Source organism: Pristis pectinata, chromosome 1 (genome assembly GCF_009764475.1).
Source record: "Pristis pectinata isolate sPriPec2 chromosome 1, sPriPec2.1.pri, whole genome shotgun sequence".
In the NCBI taxonomy this organism is placed as follows: Eukaryota; Metazoa; Chordata; class Chondrichthyes; order Rhinopristiformes; family Pristidae; genus Pristis; species Pristis pectinata.
Window position 1 is genome coordinate 58,998,697 of NC_067405.1, and position 21,852 is coordinate 59,020,548.

The following is a 21,852-nucleotide window of genomic DNA, read 5'->3' on the forward strand; positions in this document are numbered from 1 at the left end:
TTTGAAGAAGCATTTTCTGGCCTTGACTACAGTGGGGGGAGTTGGGGGGGAGGAGAAAAGAATGAGGATGTGAGAGAGAGAGAGAGAGAGAGGTGGGAGAGATTCTAGATTAAATGAGTTAAGCTTTTGAATTTTAGAATCAATTAATCAATTCTACACCAATCCAACAGCACTACCTTTATAGAGGACAACCATGATGAAGGTGTTGACTATGAAATGAACTAAAATTCTTAATAGCCTACTGAATTTTCAACTTTGCAAATAACTCATTCATGACCATGTGCCAACTTATAGACAGCAATATGGGACTTTTAAATATTAGTCTATATGCATTAAAATATCTCCCCAATGCCAGCAAGCCTCCGACCTAATTATTTTGCAATTGAATATTACTATCTAATCAATGCCTTATTATGGTTTTTTTCCTGATTAACTAATGCAGTTAGTTCAGTCCCATTTGCAGAAATCCACATTGTGATTCTGCCTTCAGTGTCCCTGGGCACTACTGAAATCCATATTTCCCTCTTTTGACAAAATATTAATACTTGGTGCAAGTGATACAGCTGCCTAAATCACACAGCACCAAACAACAAATCTGTAAAATTAACTACGTTCTCAAAGATATATTTTGTGTTTGCCACTTCTGATTTTGTTTTTCTCTTTTGGCAGTGGTGTTTTTCTCTTCTTGTGAAGAGTACAAACCCCAAAATATTTTTATGGTCACCTGGCAGGCAGCCAAGTTCAAAAAAATCAGAACGAATTGAGAAAATAAATAGGAATTTTAAAAGCAGAAAGTCACCACACCCCTGTTGCAGGCAGCTTATCAAGAACCAAAACAATTCATCATAAAGTGGTTTTGAGGACAAAACTGGGTGAACCTTCATTTTACATTTCAGTGTAAAGTCACAGAACTTTTGTATGAAGAGATTTGTCCAGGGTAAGTTCTGAGAACATGTCCGTTTTCAATTTGACCCCAGTGTTCCTTTATTTAACTCTTAGTGCAGGATTGAGTTAGTGAACAAACTCTGGAGTGAGTTTAATCTTTCCCAGTCTGTAAGACTCACAAAAGTCTGTGGGAAAAAAAAGTTGTTTCTGGAATTCCATACCAAGGCAACATTAGATTACACCTGCATATTGAATACTGCTATACACCAAATGCACTTAATGCATAACACAAAGCTGCACATTGAACTGTCAACAAGCTTTTATGTAGGTATGCATTCGCTGGTGTTTCACATTATTTCTGGTCGAGCTCTGGAGGTTTGGCTTTGGTTTTGCTGAGGTTTTCCTCTCCCGCCTCCATGGTGTACATCTCAGAGCCTTCCTCGCTGTCGTTCTCCTCCGGCTCCGTAAGCAGCTCTTCATCCTTATATTCCGCAACATCTATTGTGGTTCCCAAGTGCTCTTTTAATTTACCATGATGCTTAACATGATATCGCTGGTTCTGAAAAAATTTGATAATGGTGTGCTTGGGCAAATCCAGCTGGGCAGAAAGGGTCTGGATGGCCTCCTGGTCAGGGTACAAGCCCACGTCATGGATAAAGCTCTGAAGGATGCCCAGTGCCTCCACGGAGATCTTAGTACGTGACCTGGGTTTTTTGGCACAGTTATCCTCGGCAGCAGCTTGTGGCTGAGTGCCTTTCTCCTCTCGTGGGGGTGAAGTCTCCTTCGCAGACTGGGATTGCTGTCTGTGCAGTGCCTAAATTATTAAAGAAACACAAAATTACTTTCTGACCCAATTCTTGCTGTTTATTCTCTTCCAGTAGGCATGTCATCAGTGCATAGACTTTTTTTTCTTCCCTTTGGTTGGACTTTCTTCATTTTAATTGTAATGCAATCCTCTAAGAATCATTTACACAATTGGTCATGTAATAAATCAATACTTCAATACAGTAATAATATTACATGTACAAGATCAGCTGCAAAAGATCTGTCAAATATTACAGACCAGTCCACCTTTGGATTTGATATTTAATCACGTTTGCACAGACTGATGGCATGGCAGTGAAACTTATCCTTGGGTCTTAGCTAAATTTAATTTCCTTTCAGAAGCTGCAATTATCCCAGTGGAGCTCCCTAACCTAATCCCCTCCCCCATCTCCACACTACTTAAGAACAGCTCCATATGCTGTGGCCCACAGAATGGAATGTTCCCATCATAAGTTTAGGATTGTTTCATTCGTTTGTAAATTTGTGACATTTTTTCGTGTTGTGCCTTTTCTCTTCCCAGATCTGTAATTTCTCACCTGTTCTCATGCTGAAGTACAACAGGAACATTCTCTTTCCAACTTGTGTTTTGATTCTACAGTCTCATTCTGAGAATCTCTGACTGAGATAGCTCCACTGACATGACTGATACCTAAAGACCGGCATTAGCTTTGCTTACCTGAAGCAATAATATATAAATAAAAAGATGGCATCTGCTTTCCTTGCCTTCAGTACATATTCACTCAAGAGTTGCACAAGTTCCTCCTTAGCTATGTCATTGACTTTGTTCACCGGATCTGACCTGACATCTCCAGCAGCTTACAAAATGCACCACAGCCCTGGGCCTTTGGAGCGAACTTAGTTCCTGGGAGGCCAAGCTGCAGAGCTGCGTACGAGAACTTGTCCTCGGGCTGCAGGAAGTAGGTGTCAATCAGTGTATGGACACCCAACAGTGGGATTGTATTTCCACCAATCACAGCCTCTGGCCCGTGGCCTGATAGGGCTCAACGTCATCACACTGAATACTCCCAGATACGGTCCTGACAGTGAGACACGGTGGACAACTTAGTGATCAAAGTTAAGCCCAACCTTTTCTTCACCCAATATGCAAGGATGCTCTCTTCCAGCTAGATTACCAATCTATAGCGATGTGCACAAGCAAAAAAAATCGTCACTGTTTTAAAAAAACTCAAGACACTTCCGAGAAAATATTAGGACAGGCAACCATAAGTTTGGTCTAATCATGAGGCTTTATGGAGCATAAGGAAATATAAAAAGATGGAATGGCTTAAGCAAGGACTTCAGAGTAAAACTGCCAGTGCCAATTGGATACAAAACAAGAGGCCTGAGTCGGGTAGGTAATGGAGTCCGGGGGAGCTGGTGAGAGTGTGGAGAGAGTGAAATGGGATTGCGTATGATTAATGGTGCTTGATGGTTGGTGTGGGCTCGGTGGAGCCTGTTTCTGTTCCATATGGCTCTATGACTCTTTGAAATGTCAAGTTCCAAAGAGGGTTGTAAGGATGGCGAAGATGACAGACAGAATGGAACATGAACATGGGTCAATTTTATGTTCACAGCACTGAGGATAACTTCAGTACTTCAGACACTCTCCCAGTTGAGACCAGCTATCTCAGCACAGGCATCAATTTTAAACTGATCGAATGACAAACTCCACAATGTAACAAATTAGGACATGGGACAAAAAAAACACTATCAGAATTACTGGCAAATTGTGTTGAATCTTCCTCAACAAGCATTGCTTTTGTAAAACAACTGATTTAATCATGCCTTTGCAAATTGTACAGCTGCATGAGTGCTGTTCATATTTTATGTGAGATTGCCTCAACACACCCAAAGGCCAAGAGAAAGGGCAGGGGGGTTGGGATTTGCCAAATATTGCCCTTCATGAAGCCTAGGAGGGGTAGGAAGGTGGGAAACTCACTATCCTGGTTTGTGTCCCACTGTGTGGAGATGCACCTAGAACTTAGCAAATTATCCAATCACTGACTTTAAATTGTATTGCACAGATAATGTTTGAGGAGAGTGGAGGCAAACTGTTGTTGCAAAAGGCTTTAAACTAACTGATGCCAGATTACAGGGCAGTAAACCGAAACAACTTCCAGAGATGTGCAAGCCGTCCCCGGGTAATGAACGGGTTCCGATTTTACAGACATCCGTAAGTCAATTTCGTCCATAAGATGGAAAATACACAAAAAGTACTCGCTATGGTAACCACACCTCCACAGTACTGTAATGAATGACATCAAAAGCATATGATTGATAAGAAAGAACATCTCCACAAGTGGAGAGAGAGAGGAAACTAGTTCTGCTGTCCGTAGGAACGAATGTATGTATGCACGTACGTTGGGACTTTTAAATTTAATAATATTACGGAACTCGCTCATATGTAGGGGTGTCCATATTAGTTGGGTGTTTATAACCGCAGACAGCCTGTACAATAACTTCTGCACCACTACAACAACAATGCATTTACACACCATCTTAGCAAAACATCCCAAAGAGTTCACAGGAGTGTTATTGCATAAAATTTGCCACTGAAGCACAGCAGAAGACATTAAGACTGGTGAGTGAAGCTCAGTCAATGATGTAGGTTTTAATGAGCATCTCAAAGGAAGGGAGAGAAGGGGAGGTGGAGAGGCTGGAGGATTATCTCAGAGTTTAGTTCTGAAGGTTGAAAGCTTGTCATCAATGGTGGAGTGGTTTAAACTGAGAATGCAGAGTTGGGGGAGCTCAGAGAGTGTGAAGGATGTTGGAGCTGAAAGAGGTAACAAGACATGACATTCGTTCCACTCAATGCTTGTCCAACAGTCCATCCCAGCTTTGGCCTGACAACAGCCACTATAAATAACCTTCAGAGAAATAACCAGACTCCACTGAGAGGTCAGTTATTACAAGAACGTCCCAAATCTGGAACTCAGCTCTGGACTGAAAGAAATTATTTCATGCTGTTAGCGAAAGTCTCATTAAGAAAGAGTAATTCAATTGCACAGTAAGTTTCCCTGCAGTGACATCATACTTAAATAGACATTGCCAATTGTTGATATTCCCTACTGATGCATGGCAAGATTTTACAGCTGTCACCAGTTAACTCAGCAGGTGCAGTCCCTGAAGCCAGCTCTTGAAGAGGTAACACAAGCAACACTTTTCCAGTTACTGGCGAGTGCTGTTACTGAATGAATGGATCCTGCAGTGACAGAAGGGGAAGGGAGCAGTGTAGCGGTTAGCGTAACGCTTTACAGCGCCTGCAACCCGGGTTCAATTCCGCCCACTGTCTGTAAGGAGTTTGTACGTTCTCCCTGTGACTGTTTCCTCCGAGTGCACCAGTTTCCTCCCACATTCCAAAGACATACGAGTTAGGAAGTTGTGGGCATGCTATGTTGGCGCCGGAAGCGTGGCGACACTTGCGGGCTGTCCGCAGAACACTCCACATAAAAGATGCATTTCACTGTGTGTTTTGATGTACATGTGACTAATAAAGATATCTTATCTTATCTTACATCTGAGGGACCTGAGCAGGCTGGTTACAAAATGCCCACTGAAGGCATGTTCTTTGTGCATAAGTGACATAGACCCCCCTCCTCCCCCCATCCCCCAGAGCCATAACCCGGTTGTCCTGGCAGGAGGTTGCCAGGTAAGTTCATGAGTGCAGTCACCAGATGCTCACCCTTTGGGAAAGCTCGCAGAATGTCTGGGCCCACTCTGCTTGCTCCTGTAGGCTGAAGGAAACATAGACGATGAATTCTCTCCTGTGGCATGAAATTTGAGTGACGTCCCTATTGTGGCAGTGAGCAGCAATCTGTGGGACGTGGCAGCGATGGTGTGAGGAAGCTGAGGGTGACCATGAATGATACAACAGCAACAACTTCAATGTAGCAGAACACAGCTTCACTGGAACGTTATCAAACAAAAACTGACAACGGGCCACGTTAGGAATTTTATTTTCATTCACTTTCAGGATCTGGGCATTGTTGACAAGGCTAATTTATTGCCCATCCTCAATTGCCCCTGAGAAGATGGCAGTGAGGTATCTTCTTGAACCACTGCTGACCTGGTGGTGAAGGTACTCTCATTGTGTGTGTGTGTGTGTGTGTGTGTGTGTGTGTGTGTGTGTGTGTGTGTGTGTGTGTGTGTGTGTGTGCCGCACGCGCGCACGTGCATCCAGGATATAGACCCAATACGAACTACGGATGTCCTGTACTTCCAAATCAGGATGGTGTGTGACTCAGAGAGAGGCTGCAGGAGCTGGTGTTCCCAGGCCCCCATTGTTTCCAGAATAGCCTGGGTGAGTAACCAAAGTGCAATTTGAGATGGTACAGTGTGCCAGTGGTGGTGGGAATTTATGCTTAGGGTAGTGGATGGGTGGTGGGCAAGCAGGCTGCTTTCCCATAGATTATGGCAATTTTTGTGGGGGTTGTTGGTGCTGCAGTCATCCAGGCAAGTGGTGAGCAATTCATTACACTTTTGATTTGCCTGTGGTAAATGATGGAAAGGCCTTAGGGTGTCAGGTGGTGAGTCAGTTGCTGCTCTACCTTGTCTCTGACCTGTTCTGAAAGCCACAGGATTTATGTGGCTGGTCCAGTTAAGTTTCTGATAAATGGTGACAACCCACCTCCCCCAAACAAGGCATTGATGGTAGGGACTGTGTGATCAAAACGGCATTGGATGTAGATGGTTAGATCCTCTCTGGTTGCAGTAGCCATTGCCTGGCACTTGTGTGGCATTAATATTACTTGCCATTTATCAGGCCATACCAGGAATGTTGCCTGGGTCTTGCTGAATGCATGTATGGGCTGTTTTGTGGCTGAGGATTTCCAAATGGAATTGAACATTGTGCAGTCATCAGCAAACATCCCCACTTCTGATCTTATGATGGAAAGAAAATCACTGATGAAGCAGCTGAAGATGGTTGGGTCTAGAACACTGCCCTGAGGAAATCCTGCTGTGATCTCCCGGGACTGAGATGATCGACCTCCAACAAACATAACTATTTTCCTCTGCCCAAGTTATGACTCTAATGACCGCAGTGCTTTCCTTTTGACTTCAAATAATGGCACTTTGAAGCCACTTGGTGTCAAGGGCAGTCATTCTCACCTCATCTCTAGAGTTTAGCTCTTTGGTCCATTTTTGTTCCTGGTGAAATCCAAAAATAAGTATCACTGAGTAGATTACTAATGAATGAGTGCCACTTTAATAGCACTCTCAATGACACCTTTCATCACTGCTGATGATTGAGAGTGGACTGATTAGATGGCAATTAGCCGAATCGATTTGCCCTGGGTTTTGTGAATAGGACATAACTGGGTAAGTTTTCACATTGCAGGTAAATGTCAGTATTATAACTGAGATATCTTGGCTAGAGGCATAGTTAGTTCTGAAGCAGAGGTCTTCAGTACTACAGGTGGGATATTACCTGGTCGTGTAGCCTTTGTGGAAACTGGTGCTCACAGCCATTTATTGATACCACAGGTAGTGGATCAAATTGGCTGCAGACTGGCTCCTGTGATGGTGGGGTCTCAGGAGGAAGCCAAGATTGGTTATCAATTCAACATTTCTGGTTGAACATGGTTGCAAATGCTTCAGCCTTTTCTTTAGCACACACATACTGGGCCATGCCATTGTTAAGGACGAGAATGTTCTTGGAACTTCCTTCACCTGTAAGCTGTTTGGTTGCCCACCACCACTCCAGATTAGATGTGGCAGGTCTGGAGAGCTTTGAGTGATCTGTTAGTTGTGGAATCATTTAGCTCTGTCTATTCATGCTGTGTTTGGTTTTTAGCATGGAATTGAGCCTGTACTGCAGCTTCACTAGGCCAGCACCTCATCATTTGACACGTGCCTCGCCCTGCCCTTGGCATGACCTTCTGCACTCTTCACTCAACCAGGGCTGATCGTCATGGTAGAGTGAGGGACATGCCAGGCCATAAGGTAACAGATGGTGATGGTGGACATTCCTGATGATCTACAGCACCTCATGGGTGTACCTTTCTGAGCTGCCGGATCTATTCTGAGTCCATCCCATTCAGCACATTTGTAGTTTAACACAAAACAGTGGATTGTATTCTCAGTGCGAAGGCAGGGTTTTGTCTCCACAAGGATTAGGCGGTGGTATCTTATCACAATTCTATCACGGACAAGATGCATTTGCCACTGATAGCTTGGTGAGGATGAGGTCAAGTTGGTTGATCCCTCATGTCAGTTCACTCACTAAGCTGCTGCAGACCCAGTCTGAGAGCTACGTCCAACAAGAGTCAGCAGCTTGATCTGTTGTAGTGCAACCAAGCCACTCTTGGTGATGGACACTGAAGTTCCCCAGCCACAGCACATTCTATGCTACTTTCAGTGCTTCTTCCAAGTTTTGTTCAACATGGGGGAGCACTGATTTGTCAGTCGAGGGAGAATGGTATGCAGTAATTAGGAGGTTTCCTTGTCTGTGTTTGACCAATATTGGTGCAAACAAGCAAAAGCTTGGTTAAATGTAGATATTAAGATTTTAATAGAGGAAAGAGTGATCAAGAAGCGAAGGGGTTTAAGAGGGAATTCCAGAGCTTACGACCCAAGCAGCTGAAGGCACACCTGCTAATGGTGGAGCAATTAAATCCAGGATATTCAAGAGGCCAAAACTGGAAAAGCTCTGGATAATCAGAGCTGTGTAGAGTCCGAGGAGATTATAGAGATGTTGAGGAGCGAAGGCACTAAGGGATTGGGAAACAAGGGTGAGAATTTTAAAACTGTTGCACAACTCTCTTGGAGAACTATTGGCAACAGTAGGCAATTTCAGGGGAACTGCACTCAAGATGAGTGTTGACTTGCATTTATAGCATCGCTTTCCTTAAATCAGGGCCTAAAAAATCATTTTGCAGCCAACTTATTACTGTTGGGCATGATTAATGTTGAAGTTCTGAAAGAGCCATGGGTGACTTGTGAACAACAAAATAGACAACTTTTAAAGAAATGAGGTGATCTTTTGATCCCTTTGACAACCACAGCCAGCATCTCCAAGTGAACCAAGCAAAGGAACACACCATACTCTTAGGATAATCACATGAAAGGAAATGTCAACATTAGGAGAGCAGGAGAGCCAGATACAATAATGGGTGAGGTCCTCAAAGAGAACCGTGTCCCGTGTCTTGCAAAAAATCATATTTTCTCACAAACATATCTCAAACAATGTTCGATCCTGCAAAGAAAATCTATACAAGCAAGGGCTAGCATCTTCCAGTGAACCTTATCACAGAAAAAGAACAGACTTTCAGGGTGTCGTTAATCAGGAAGTCAGATGTGTGATTTGTCTCACACATACTGTATTGTCTGTGAAAATTCATGATGAAGGTATGTACATTATCTTTTGGATTTTGAAAAGGTAGTTGTTAATTCCCACTCTCTTTCGCTCTTGACTGCCACAGCTGAGTACTGGTTGCATGTTGCCCTGCCTTGCCACAATGCACAGCCATCCAGTGGAACACAAGAAAGGCTTCAATCGCTTAAGGAGAAGTACTTGGGAGTTATTAACATTTTATTTCCTGCAACATTATTTCAGATGTGCAGTTTCATGAGTGCTGTGAGCTGCGCTGTGAATACTGAACTCATGTCTGGTGTAAGAATTGCTATTATGTGTTCCACTCACCCAAAAACCTGGCCCAAAATTGCAAGTTACATCCTTTCTTGTGTTCCACTGGAAACCCTTAGCCATGGGAATGAATCTTCCTCTTTTTTCTCATGTTTTCTCTGTCTTTCCCTGTTCCTGTATTTTCCTTTTGGTCTTCAAACATCAGTAGTTGTGGAATTTCCTCTGGCTTATTAGTGACAAGAGGATAAGCTCAGACAGAGCTTTGTCAGGATTTCTCACTGTTATGTTGAAACTCTTAATACTCAGGGAATAAAAATAAGTTATAGAGGGGTTCACTATGGCTATGTGGAGACAGCAGCTTTCTCTTTTTCCTCTCACTCATTGGTGTATAATTGGCATCATCTTCACACTCTGGAGGTCAGGGTTCTCCAGTAGAGAGGAGAAAGGAAGGAGATTGCAATGCCCAGTGGAGCTTCCCATCCTTTGATTTGGCTTCAGGACTTGTCCTGAAGGGCAGTGGGGTTACAATAAGAAATTTAGATGTGACTCCAACCAAATTTGCTGGATGCTTTCCAATAAATCATCAGTTCTCTCAAATCCAGTGGTGACAGCGCTGAAGCATACCACTTAAAGGAGACAAAGGGACGCCAGTTGCATCTTCAAGTAATCAACCAAAATATTGGGTGTTGCCAAAATAATTCAATAACTGTATTTAAAACCCTGGAGGAATCATCACAAGATTGGATTTATTCAAATTATGGAGAGAAGGTGTTGTATAATTGAAGGCAAAGACTACAGCCCCAAATGCAGACACTGTGTACATTTTTGTTTCAAGCTGAGCTGCTATACCCTGGGCAACATTCTCTTCTCATTTTATTAGTCCCAAAAGTCATGGGTGTGGGTAATAATTAAGAAATTATTTATATCATACAAGAGACAAATGAAGGGTTGAAGCAGTGCATTTTCTCCTTCAGCAGACATGAGTCGCTAAACCCATTTGGTAAAAATGAAATGTGACCCTTAACTAATAATGTACGAGGAGTACACTGATTGAAAAAAGATAAGAGGGGAAAAAGAAATGAGATAAAGGGGATAATGTGCTGAAAAACCACAATTAAAAGCAGCTGGGAGCCATGTGTGAAATGCCTGCAGGGAAGGAAGTAAGATATTGAATGATTACATTTAGGAAAGTTGTAATATGTACTGGAATTGTGTTAGTGATCTGGATTACTTTTCATGAAAAGTGGGTTACCATGGAATTTTATATATGAAATAAGGAACAATCAGCGGGTGGCTTCCAATTTTATTTTGCAGGTGGGGTTGTTCACTCTTAAAGGAGATTTCAAAGTGCTGAGCGCTGAATTTCAAATTAAATTCAGGTGACTTCTTGCTTTAAACTTGGATGGGGGGAGAATTGGAGGACTGTCACAAAACATTTTCAATATGACTCCCATATAACTCAACCTCACGTGTTCCTGCCACATGTGTGGTCTGGTTGGTGGTGGTGGTTCATGATTGGTGCAATTTCACTTCTAACGGTTGCATGGTTTAACCCACTCAACCCTCATTTGTGGCTCAATTAAAATCTAAAAGTCACAATTATGTTTAATCCTTTTTAATGAATCTGGTGTAAATGGAATACATTTTGACATGGGATTGATTTGGATTTGTGCCATAGCCCTTGTAATCCGAGAGAACCATGTAGATCACTTGGGGTTTGAGTGTTTATTTCTAGTGAATCTGAGTCTTTTTCATCATGCATTTTATGTTTTCATTTTGCATATATCTAGGCAAATTTTAATATACTCTTTAGATCTGTTATTGGCCCAGAAAGTGTTAGAATGGAGCATCTCATGGTATGCTGCGCGAGAATCATTGCATTATAGCATTGAAGGAGGTGATTCAGCTCGCAGAGTCCATGTCAGCTTTTTTCTCAAACAATCCAATCAATCCCATTCCCTATTCTCCCCATTGTCCTGTAAATGTTTTACCTTCAAATATTTACCGAATTCCCTTTTGAAAGACATTTCCAAGCAGCGTGTTCCAGATCAGAATTATGTGCTGCTTAACAACCCTTTTCCCTCAACCCTGGACACTTTAAATCTGTATCTGCCAGCCTTTGCCCTTTCTCGTCTCCATTTATCCCATCTCAACTTGCCAAGATTTTGTACACTCTTAACAAATTTTCTCTCAACTTTCTCTGCTCCAAGGACAGTAACCCGTGTTAACCCTGGAATTTTTCTAGGAGAACTTTGTTGCATTCCTAAAGTGCCTTGACAAGAAGCAGACTGGCTGTGACTAAACAACTCTTTTATAAAGGTTCAATATAATCTCCTTGCTTTTGTAATCTGTGCCTATACATATGCAACCTGGATCCCATATGCTTTATTAACTGCTTTCTCAACCTGCTCTCCCATCTTCAATGATTATGCGAGTGTCTGACCAGATCTCGGCGCTCCTGCACCCCTTTAGAATTGTCTCATTTAGTGTATGTTGTCTCTCTTCCTTCTTCCTATCAAATGGACCGTTTCTCCTCATGGATTTCATCTGCTATCTCATCATCCTTTTTGAAGATTACCACTATCTTCCTTTTTATTTACCACACACTTCTAAGCTTTGTGCCTTCTGCAAATTGGGAAACATTACTCCACTGACCCATCGTTATATAATCATAAGTAGGGTCCTAGCACTGACTCCTAGGGAACGCCATGATCTACGGCTCTCTAGTCTGAAAATTATTTCAGCTTTGTCCTCTGCCTCCATGGGTGGATCATCTGATTGGTCCATAATCAGTCCCTTCTCTCCCCTCTGTGCCTGCTCCCCATTTATATACCTACAGAAGGATTCCCTTTTGTATTTACTAGGACTCCGCTTTATGTTCCTAACCCAACTTCTTATCCATGCTGCCAAAAACTTCTCTTTTCTTCATAGGTTTCATATTTTCTGATCAGCTCTTTACGAGACTTTATAAAGTGTTTTCTGAAAATCCACCCACATGGCAGCTACCATGTAATCTTAGTTATTCCTCTCTGTTACCTTGTCAGAAAACTCAATCAGAAAAATCAGACACAATTTGCCTTGAATAAATGGATCACTTTTATTAATTTAGACTCCTTTGAGATGACCATTTATACTTTTCCTGAAGATTGTTTAAAAATGCTTCCCCATTACTGGAGTTAAACTGACTGATAAGTAATTGCTGGGTTTGTCCTTGCATCCCACTTTGAACAAGGATCTAACACATGTCATTGTCTGGTCTCCGGGTACAATTCCTGTATCTTGGGAAGACTGGGAGGTCTTAGTCTAACCACATCATAATTTCCAGCCCCAGTTCTCCCAGCAATGTAAAATGTATCCCATCCAGACCAGGTGATGACCACTTTTAGTATGGACAGACTTTCTAATAGTTTGTCTGCCCCATCTTCCTCTTGTACCTCCCTTTTTATTGAACTTGGCAGCATCCCCTTCCTTGGTAAATACAAATATAAAATAAGTATTTCAGCTTTGCCCTCTGCCCCCATGGGTAGATCACCTTTACAGTCCCTTAGCAGTCCTCTCTTCTTTGTAACCATTCACCATTTGGATACTTACAGAAGGATTCCCTTTTGTCTTAGCTATTGGTCTGTTGTAGTACATTCTGTTTGCCCTTCTTGTTCCTGTTTTGCCTCCCTCTAATTTTTCTGTATTCAACCTGTTAATTCCATGTTTTCCTTCAGTCCTCAGCTCAAAAAACTGTCTGCATTGGAAGTATGCACAAATAGTGGATTGAGGGGATCTGGGACTTTGGGTTCATAACAAGGCATTGAGATTCAAGGATGCAGAAAGAAAGGAAGAACAGAGAAGAAAACAGGCTGAAAATAAAGTCAAATCAGGTGCAGAAAGGGAAACAGAGATTTAGAATATTAGAACAGAGAGAAAAACAAAAGACACAGAAAGGAAAGAAAAAATTCCAAAATATTAATATTTTTAAAAATATCTAACAAATTTCTAACTAAAGGAAATGTAACTCCATAATATAACTTGCTCCTTTTCACAAATATAATAATTAAAGAGTATTGATATTGTTAAATATCAGTGCTAACTTTCAGCAGTAGGTTTAATTGGTAATGTATAAATGCAGAGTTGTTTGGAATTCACGAGGTTGATGATGAGCTGCTGTTCTCATGGGGTTTATGGGAATGCTGTAAATTCTTCAGCATTTCAGCTTCACTAAGGTGATGTGGAAATTCCTCCCCTACCAGGAAGTCACAAAACTGCTAATTCAGTGTTAGTCAATTGGAGTTAAATCAGTTATTGGAAAGAAACACGTGTCAAAATAGAACGAATATATGGAGGATATTTAATGACAAGACACAGGATGCAGAGTTATTCCACTAACTGAAATATTCAAACGTCAGCAGCGTGAGTCATAAGAACAAAGAAATAGGAGCAGGAGGAGGCCATCTGGCCCGTCGAGCCTGCTCTGACATTCAATAAGATCATGGCTGATCTGGCCATGACTCAGATCCACTTACCTGCTTTTTCCCCATAACCCTTAATTCCCCTACTATGCAAAAATCTATCTAACTGTGTCTTAATATATTTAATGAGGTAGCCTCTACTGCTTCCCCGGGGCAGAGAATTCCACAGATTCACTACGCTCTGGGAAAAGCAGTTTCTCCTCATCTCCGTCCTAAATCTATTCCCCTGAATCTTGAGGCTATATCCTCTAGTTCTAGTCTCACCTACCAGTGGAACAACCTTCCTGCCTCTGTCTTATCTATCCCTTTCATAATTTTATATGTTTCTATAAGATCCCCCTTCATTCTTCTGAATTCCAGCGAGTATAGACCCAGGTGACTCAAACTCTCCTCATAGGCTAACCCCCATCAATCTCCAGAATTAACCTGGGGAATCTCTGCTGCACTGCCTCCAAAGCCAGTATATCCTTCCTCAAGCCAGGAGACCAGAACTGCACACAGTAAACCAGAACTGCACAGTAAGTTGTAAGAGTCAGTTGCATTTGAACTTGTCAGAAGCAATGTCACGACAGAATGACACTGGAGATTATTTGGTTCATTACACACAGGCCTGTACTGAGCTGTTTACCAATAAATATTTTGTTTAATATGAGGGTGGTTTAAATAATGAAATTTAAAGGAAATGTTAATTTTATTACTCTCATTTTATTGTACTCTGGCTGATTGAAAATGTAAGATATGTTCCAACATTGCTCACATCTTCGACGTATTTCAAAATCCATTTGTGATTACCAGTATATTCAGGTTAATAGATAAAGTTAGATTTTCAGATGTAGACATGAATATTTTAGTAACTTTCTACAGAGTTTTGTTTTGTTTGAGATCTAAGACCTTTTGTCAGGCAGAGGAACAGGGTGCCTTTGAGTAAGATGTTAAACTGCTCTGAGGTGGATGTAAAAGATTTCACTGCACTAGTGCAAAGAAGAGTGGGAGAGTTTTCCCCACTGTCTTGGGAAACATTCATCCACCCACCGCCCAACAACATCACAAAAGTAGGTGATGGTTCATTATCAGGCTGCTGCTTGTGGGAGCTTGCTGTGCGCACATTGGCTGTCAGTTTTTCCAACGGTGACTACCCTTCAGACAGTAGTGAACTGATTGCAAAATGCTTCAGGATGATCAAGGGTTGTGAAAACAATGATGGGAATGCGAGTTATAGGATCATGAGTCACACAGCACAGAAACAGGCCCTTCGGCCCATGGTCTACCAGTCAGATACATTTTAAATGTTGTGAGAGTATCTACCTCCACTACTTCCTCAGGCAGTATGCTCGAGATGGCAGCCACACTCTGGTTGAATTCTTGTTTTCCCCCTCAGATCCCTTCTAATGTCATATTAAATCTATCCCCTCTGGTTTTAGATGTCTCCATTATGGGCAAAGTTTCTCACTACCTACCCCATCTATGCCTCTCATAATTGTATATGGGCAGGCACAGTAGTGTAGCAGTTAGCGTAACGCTATTAAAGCGCCAGCGACCCGGGTGCAATTCCGGCCGCTGTCTGTAAGGAGATTGTACGTTCTCCCCGAGTCTGCGTGGGTTTCCTCCGGGTGCTCCAGTTTCCTCCCAAATTCCAAAGACGTACGGGTTAGGAAGTTGTGGGCATGCTATGTTGGCGCTGGAAGCATGGTGACACTTGCGGGCTGCCCCCAGAACACTCTGCATAAAAGATGCTTTTCACTGTGTGTTTTGATGTACATTTGACTAATAAAGATATCTTATCTTATACATCTATCACATCCCCTTTCAGCCTACTCCATTCCAGGGGAACCAAACCCCAGCCTATCCAGCCTCTCCTCAAAACCAAAAGGCTCCATCCCAGGCAACATCGCGTGACTCTCCTCTGCACCATCTCCAGTGTAATCATACCCTCCCTACAGTGTGGCAATCAGAACATCATACAGAACTCCAGCTGTGGCCTAACCAAAGTCTTTTATTTGTTCACAGCCTCAGCTTGCTAATTTTAAGAGTTATTTCTGCTCAGTGTGTTCAGTGAAGTGACTTTGGTAGACATGATGGCTCAGGTGGAGGTTAGGAGAGCAGACCCAGGACTGACACCTGCATAAATTATTCAAAGAACCAGCCATTGATTAACAAAAAAATTTACTGCGTGAGTGGTATAAATTTAACTGTCATGCCTGAGCCACCAAAGAACACAATTGGTGCCCTCATATGCATGAAATTCTAGATCTCACCATTGCTGGATGCAGCCTTGTTTCAGCGGAGCATCTTGCTGATTTACAGCTGTGGTTAGCAGTGGAGCTTCAGGGAGCAGAGCCACTGCATATGACATGGTTGTCTGCCTCCATATGGGACCGAGACAGCAGGGCACTCGCAGCTGTACCCGCACTACCAGGTTACTTTAAATAAGATTGTCTTCATCTATATCTGCTTTTGAACAATCCATTTATTCCCTGTTTCGGCTGATGTAGCCATTGAAGTGAATTGAAATCATATCTGGTGATTCATTTTTGTTCACTTACAGAGAGTTGTGAGTGCAGCCCAGCACACCTCGCAAACCAGTCTCCCCTCCATTGACTCCATCTACCTTTCCTGCTGCCTCGGGAAAGCAGCTAACATAATCAAAAACCCCTCCCACCCCGTCATTCTCTCTTCTCCCCTCTCCCATTGGGCAGAAGATAAAAAGCTTGAAAGCACATACCACCAGACTCAAGGACAGCTTCTCTCCCACTATAATCAGACTCTTGAATGGACCTCTCATACCATAGAACCATAGAACCATACAGCACAAAACGGGCCCTTCGGCCCACCATGTTGTGCCGTCCATCAGACCACCCTCACACTACCTAACCCCTTCCTCCCACATATCCCTCTATTTCACGTTCCTCCATATGCCTATCCAACAAGCTCTTGATAAATGATTTACCTCTGGCGTTCGGGGCAGCATCGCGTTTCTCCAAGAATTTCCGCGCACTGTTCCAAATTCATGGCCACCACCGTGGAGATGCCGGGGATTGAACCCGGGACCTCATACATGCAAAGCATGCGCTCTCCCACTGAGCTACATCCCCGATCCCCAGTTGTTTGTTTTCCTACTTTAACATCCAATGGCTCTGATTTGCGACATCCCATCAGTCCCGTGATGTGTGAATAACCCAAACTCGGTCTCTCTCCCTCTCACTCACCCAATGTTCCCGACCACTGAACTGATTCTCGTACGTTAACGCCGAGCTGACTCCGTGCACCCCTCCTTCCATCGCCTGTTGCAGCCTGTCCCGGTAGAAGTCCGTCAACTGCAGCAGCTTGAAATCGTTCCAGTCCGCCAAGAGCTCGATGATCTCTGAGTCTGGACCCGTGCCCTTAACTGTTCGCTAAAAATGAATTCTTGATCTCCCAATTTAGCTTATTACAGCCCTTGCACTTTATTTGTCTATCTGCACTGCACTTTCTCTGTAGCTGCAACACTAGATTCTGCATTCTGTTTTCTTTTTACCACCTCCATGTACTTATGTATGGTATGATCTGCCTGGATGGCATGCAAACAAACGTTTTACACTGTAGCTCAGTACACATGATAATAATAATAAACCGATTTTCCACTTTGCATTACTGTCAAGCCTCTCTTTCCCAACACAAAACAGCTCACCTTCAAGCATCCTCCTTCAGCTGGGAGCGTGGGTGAACGGGTCACGGACTCTCTTATGACCGCTGATCCCAATGGCACTCCGTGCTCAGCCGATCGTATGTGGGCTTGCTGCAGGAGGAGACAGACAAGGTCAAGATTTACCTTTGAGGTGACAATGGCTTCATGAGGTGACCCACCAGGTGGCCTGACTGGGAACAGACAAAACTTAAAAGTGTCAGCCAGCAGAAGCCGTCCTCTTATTTCTGTGTACCTTCAAAGTAAAACCTCCACCTGGTACATCAGCAAGGCTGTCGTCTTCCATCACCTCATCAAACCAGACTTTCAATTCATGCTAAAAAAAATGACATGGGCTAACTGACAAGGTGTCTGCTTTTGAAGTACACAATAAATTTAATAAACAGATTTAATAATCCAGGGTTTTCATCAGGCGACAAGCTGTTGTTGTACTCGACAGTGAGTGACAATGTTTTATTTGCCTCTCTGTCACCCTTTTCTTCTGTAAAAGGTACCTCCCATCATACTCCCTGCTGAAGGAATCTCCCCACAACACCCACCCCACCACACTTCCTGCTCCAGTAAGCAGGTTGGGTGATCTAGCAGCCAAAGATGTTACTCATCCCCAGATTTCTGGCAGTTGATCACAGTCCTCGATCATCAACTGTGTGTGCCAAACCAATGGCCAGATTGCTGCCTGCCCATTCTTGCCTGGGTTGGTTTCACTTTATGACTCAACATAAACTTGGAATTTGTTAGCTGAATGGAGCAAGTGAGCCAAGGGCCTCAGAGACACTGCACCAGGATTCAAGTGCCAGTTTTACTAAGTTGCATTCTCTTCTGTGTACTTTAGCTCAATGGAATCTATTGCACAACATTTGTAAAAGCTAACTGATTGAATCAGAACCAGCCTTTAAAGTTGCAAGTCTCCTATTTAGATAAAATGGGTGGATACAGCAGACTCCTGGAACAATGCAGCAGCACGAGGCAATTATGAGTAAGGATTGTGCACAACGTTCCCAGCAACGCCACTTACAGGGGCAGGAAGTGGCAAGTGAAGGGCTAGGGCTAAAATGGGGGTGAGTCACCTCTGGGCACTCGTCCTTACCCCTTGGCAAATGTTCTCAGAGCAACATTGTTCAACTGCTGATATTGGTAGATGGAACAAAAATATTGCTGAATGAGGACTTCTTCGTAACATCTGGGAGGCCAAATGAGCACTTTGCAACAAATGGCTTGACCGGGCCAGAGATTTAGGAATCTAATGTTCCCAAATCAGAAGAAAGTTGTTTTAATTTTGGGATTTGTTGTCTTAGTGAGAAAAAGAACCACACAACAACATCTTTTCTCCCTTCTCTCTGACTCACACATACACATGAACTTTTTTAAACAGTGGTGTGAATTGCTCCTTAGCAAGCAGTAACAGAAGAACTCCACCTGGATAACTTAGCCAGAGAAGTGAACTTACAGAGTTCAACAATCCAAAAGCAAAAAAAAAGTAAATGCTGGAATCTGAAATTAAAATTAATGTTGGAAATACTCAGCAGCTCAGGCAGCATCAGTGAAAAGAGAAACAGAGCTAACGCTTCAAGTCAACGTTCTTTTAGATAAGAAGTTATGTCTTTATCATTTTTCCATTGTTCATCAAATTCACCATAAAAACTGAGCTAATGATCATTAGGGAAAATAAACCACTGATTGGTTCAAAGTTTTCCCTATTTCATTAAATTATTATTCATAAAACTTTCCATAGCAAGTTACAAACATGATGTATATTGGTATGTGGAGCAATGGTTCACTGTTGAAGTCTCAGAGCATGACATTTTTTAATGCGACATTGGGCAGTAGTAGATGCACTATGGAGTATAGGGGCACAAGATCCATTTATAGGAGTGATCTGTAATAGAGTCATAGAGTTATACAGCATAAAAAAAGGCCCTTTGGCCAAACTTGTCCATGCCAACCTAATTGTTTTCTTGAGCTAGCTCTGTTTCCCCACACTTGGATCATATCCCTCTGAACCTTTCCTATCCATGTACCTGTTTAAATGTATTTTAATGCAGAACTGGAGGGAATATCCGCCACCAAGGTACAGAGATTGTTATACTCAGTTAATAAACATTATTGTTACACTTATGGAAATACTTCCAAATTAAATGTTATCAAAATTACTCACGAATCACTGAGCTTAATGTCTCACGGCATTTGATGTTCCATTTCTGATAGCCCTTGAGTTAGTGACAACAGAAGCTTTCAAAGGTTACTTTAAAAGGCGAAAAGTAATATTTTAATAAGGAGAAATCTCTTGTAAGAATGGCAAGAGTATCAATGTGGCAAGAGTAACAATATGGCAAGAGTATTAATATGATGGGAACACTACTAGCTCCAAGTCACACACTGTGCTGACATGAACATACATCATTCCTTCACTGTTACTGTGACAACATCCTGTGAACCGCTATCAAACAGTAAGGGAGCGCCATCACCAGAAACATTGCAGTGTTCCAAGAGAGAGGTCCATTGCCATCTCATTACAGAAAGTAGGGACAGTGAATAAGTATGAGCTTGCAACAACACCATACACCAAGAACAAAATAATAATAAAAAAACAGAATTTCTGTAAGAATAGGGTTGGGTTCACATGGGCCTAAAATATATTCTAAGATGATGTGGCTCATTTTACACTCCCAGTTTGAAGCAAACTAGTTGTTGGAAGGCCGTGGATCAGCTGAAATTTCCATGACTGAAAGCAATTGATGTTTTGTTAGATGACGGTATTGAGAGAGAAGTGGAGTGAAGGGAGTTCATTGTATCTCAGGCTTAGATCATCCATGATTGAACTTGGTCAGGAGAAGCTCAGGGGGTTGACTGGCCTATTCCTGTTCAACACTTCGGCAGTATTCTTGAAATGTTTTCACCACAAAGCAAGTGCTGGCTTCTGCAGGGTTTAACAAAATTAATTTGACAATTTGACCATTTTTTGTCAAGTAGGTATCCAAGTCGACACAAGTCATGTCAATGAAACCAAACAACAGTTCATCATCTGACCTTTCATTTAGTACTTTGGCCTCACTGTGGTGAATCCTGTCATTAAAATTATAAACAGACTGTGGCCTTCCCATAAACATAGGACAGATAATGCGAAGGCCCACTGGCTGAGTCACAACTTGTAACAAAAAGCAGTGAAACTTGTCATTTACAACATGGGGGCAGGAGAGGGATATAAATCTGATTTTAAATTTCAAGACTTTATATTTGTGTCTGTTGCACAGGCAGTTTTGATGAAGGGCTTCTTACTTTTTGGAGTTAGCAATAAGTTAACCGGCTCTGTGCGTTCATTTTTCATTTTTGTTTATATTTTATGTGTTTCCCTATGGCAGAAAAGGAGGCCATTCAGCCCATCAAATCTATTGCAGCTGCCAGAGCCACCCATCAATCCTCTCATGTGTTCCCTGTAACTGATTCTCACATTAGCCCATTAAGCCCCCCACCCCCTCCCTGATACACCTACCATCCACCTACACCAGGGGAGTTTACAGCTGCCAATTAACTAACGAGCTTGTCTTTGCGATGTGGAGGAAACCAGAGCACCTGGAGAAAACCCATGTGGTCACAGGAAAAAGGTGAAACTCCACACGGAAACTCTGGAGATCAGAATCGGACCTGGGTCACTGGAGCTGTAAGATGGCCGTGCTGCCAGCAACCCTTTCAGGGGCAGCTTATATGGAATGTGCAGCATCAGTTACTAAGGCATATTGTGCATCACTATTATATGCCACATCCTCAGCTGCACTACTTTGATGAAAGGAAATGCTTCCAACTGTTGTCTATGACAGGCTCATGTTTTCTACATTAAGCACAATATAGTAACACCATCCATAAAATTAATTCCCTTGAATCACAGAATCATAGGGAATCAGCGGATCATACAGGTGATTTGGCCCAATTCGTCCATGCTGACCAGTGGCACCCATAAGACCATAAGGTATAGGAGCAGAAGGAGGACATTCAGCCCATCGAGTCTGCTCTGCCATTCGATCATGGCTGATTTATTTTTCCCTCTCAACCCCATTCTCCTGCCTTCTCCTCATAACCTTTGATGCCCTTACTAATCAAGAACCAATCAACCTCCGTTTTAAATATACCCAATGACACGGCCTCCACAGCCGCCTGTGGCAATAATCTCCACAGATTCACCACCCTCTGGCCAAAGAAATTCTTCCTCATTTCTGTTCTAAAGGAACATCCTTCTATTCTGAGGCTGTGCCCTCTGGTCTGAGACTCTCTGACTATTGTAAACTTCCTCTCCACGTCCACTCTATCCAGGCCTTTCAATATTCGGTAGGTTTCGATGAAATCCCCCCTCATCCTTCTAACCTCCAGCGAGTACAGGCCCAGAGCCATCAAACGCTCCTCATACATTAACCCTTTCATCC

General features: G+C 42.6%; 1 protein-coding gene and 1 non-coding gene across 2 annotated transcripts in view; both read right to left on the minus strand.

Annotated features, from left to right (window-relative positions):
• Positions 1–1,130: 1,130 nt before the first annotated feature.
• satb2 (SATB homeobox 2) overlaps positions 1,131–21,852 on the minus strand; it is a 173,980-nt gene continuing 153,258 nt past the window's right edge. Inside the window, exon 12 of the mRNA XM_052020441.1 lies at positions 1,131–1,699. Coding sequence (XP_051876401.1) covers positions 1,238–1,699 — 462 coding nt within the window. The 3' untranslated portion in view covers positions 1,131–1,237. The remainder of the gene's footprint in view (positions 1,700–21,852) is intronic.
• trnaa-ugc (transfer RNA alanine (anticodon UGC)) lies at positions 16,776–16,847 on the minus strand. Its single transcript has one exon. It is a non-coding gene; the product is annotated as a tRNA-Ala (tRNA).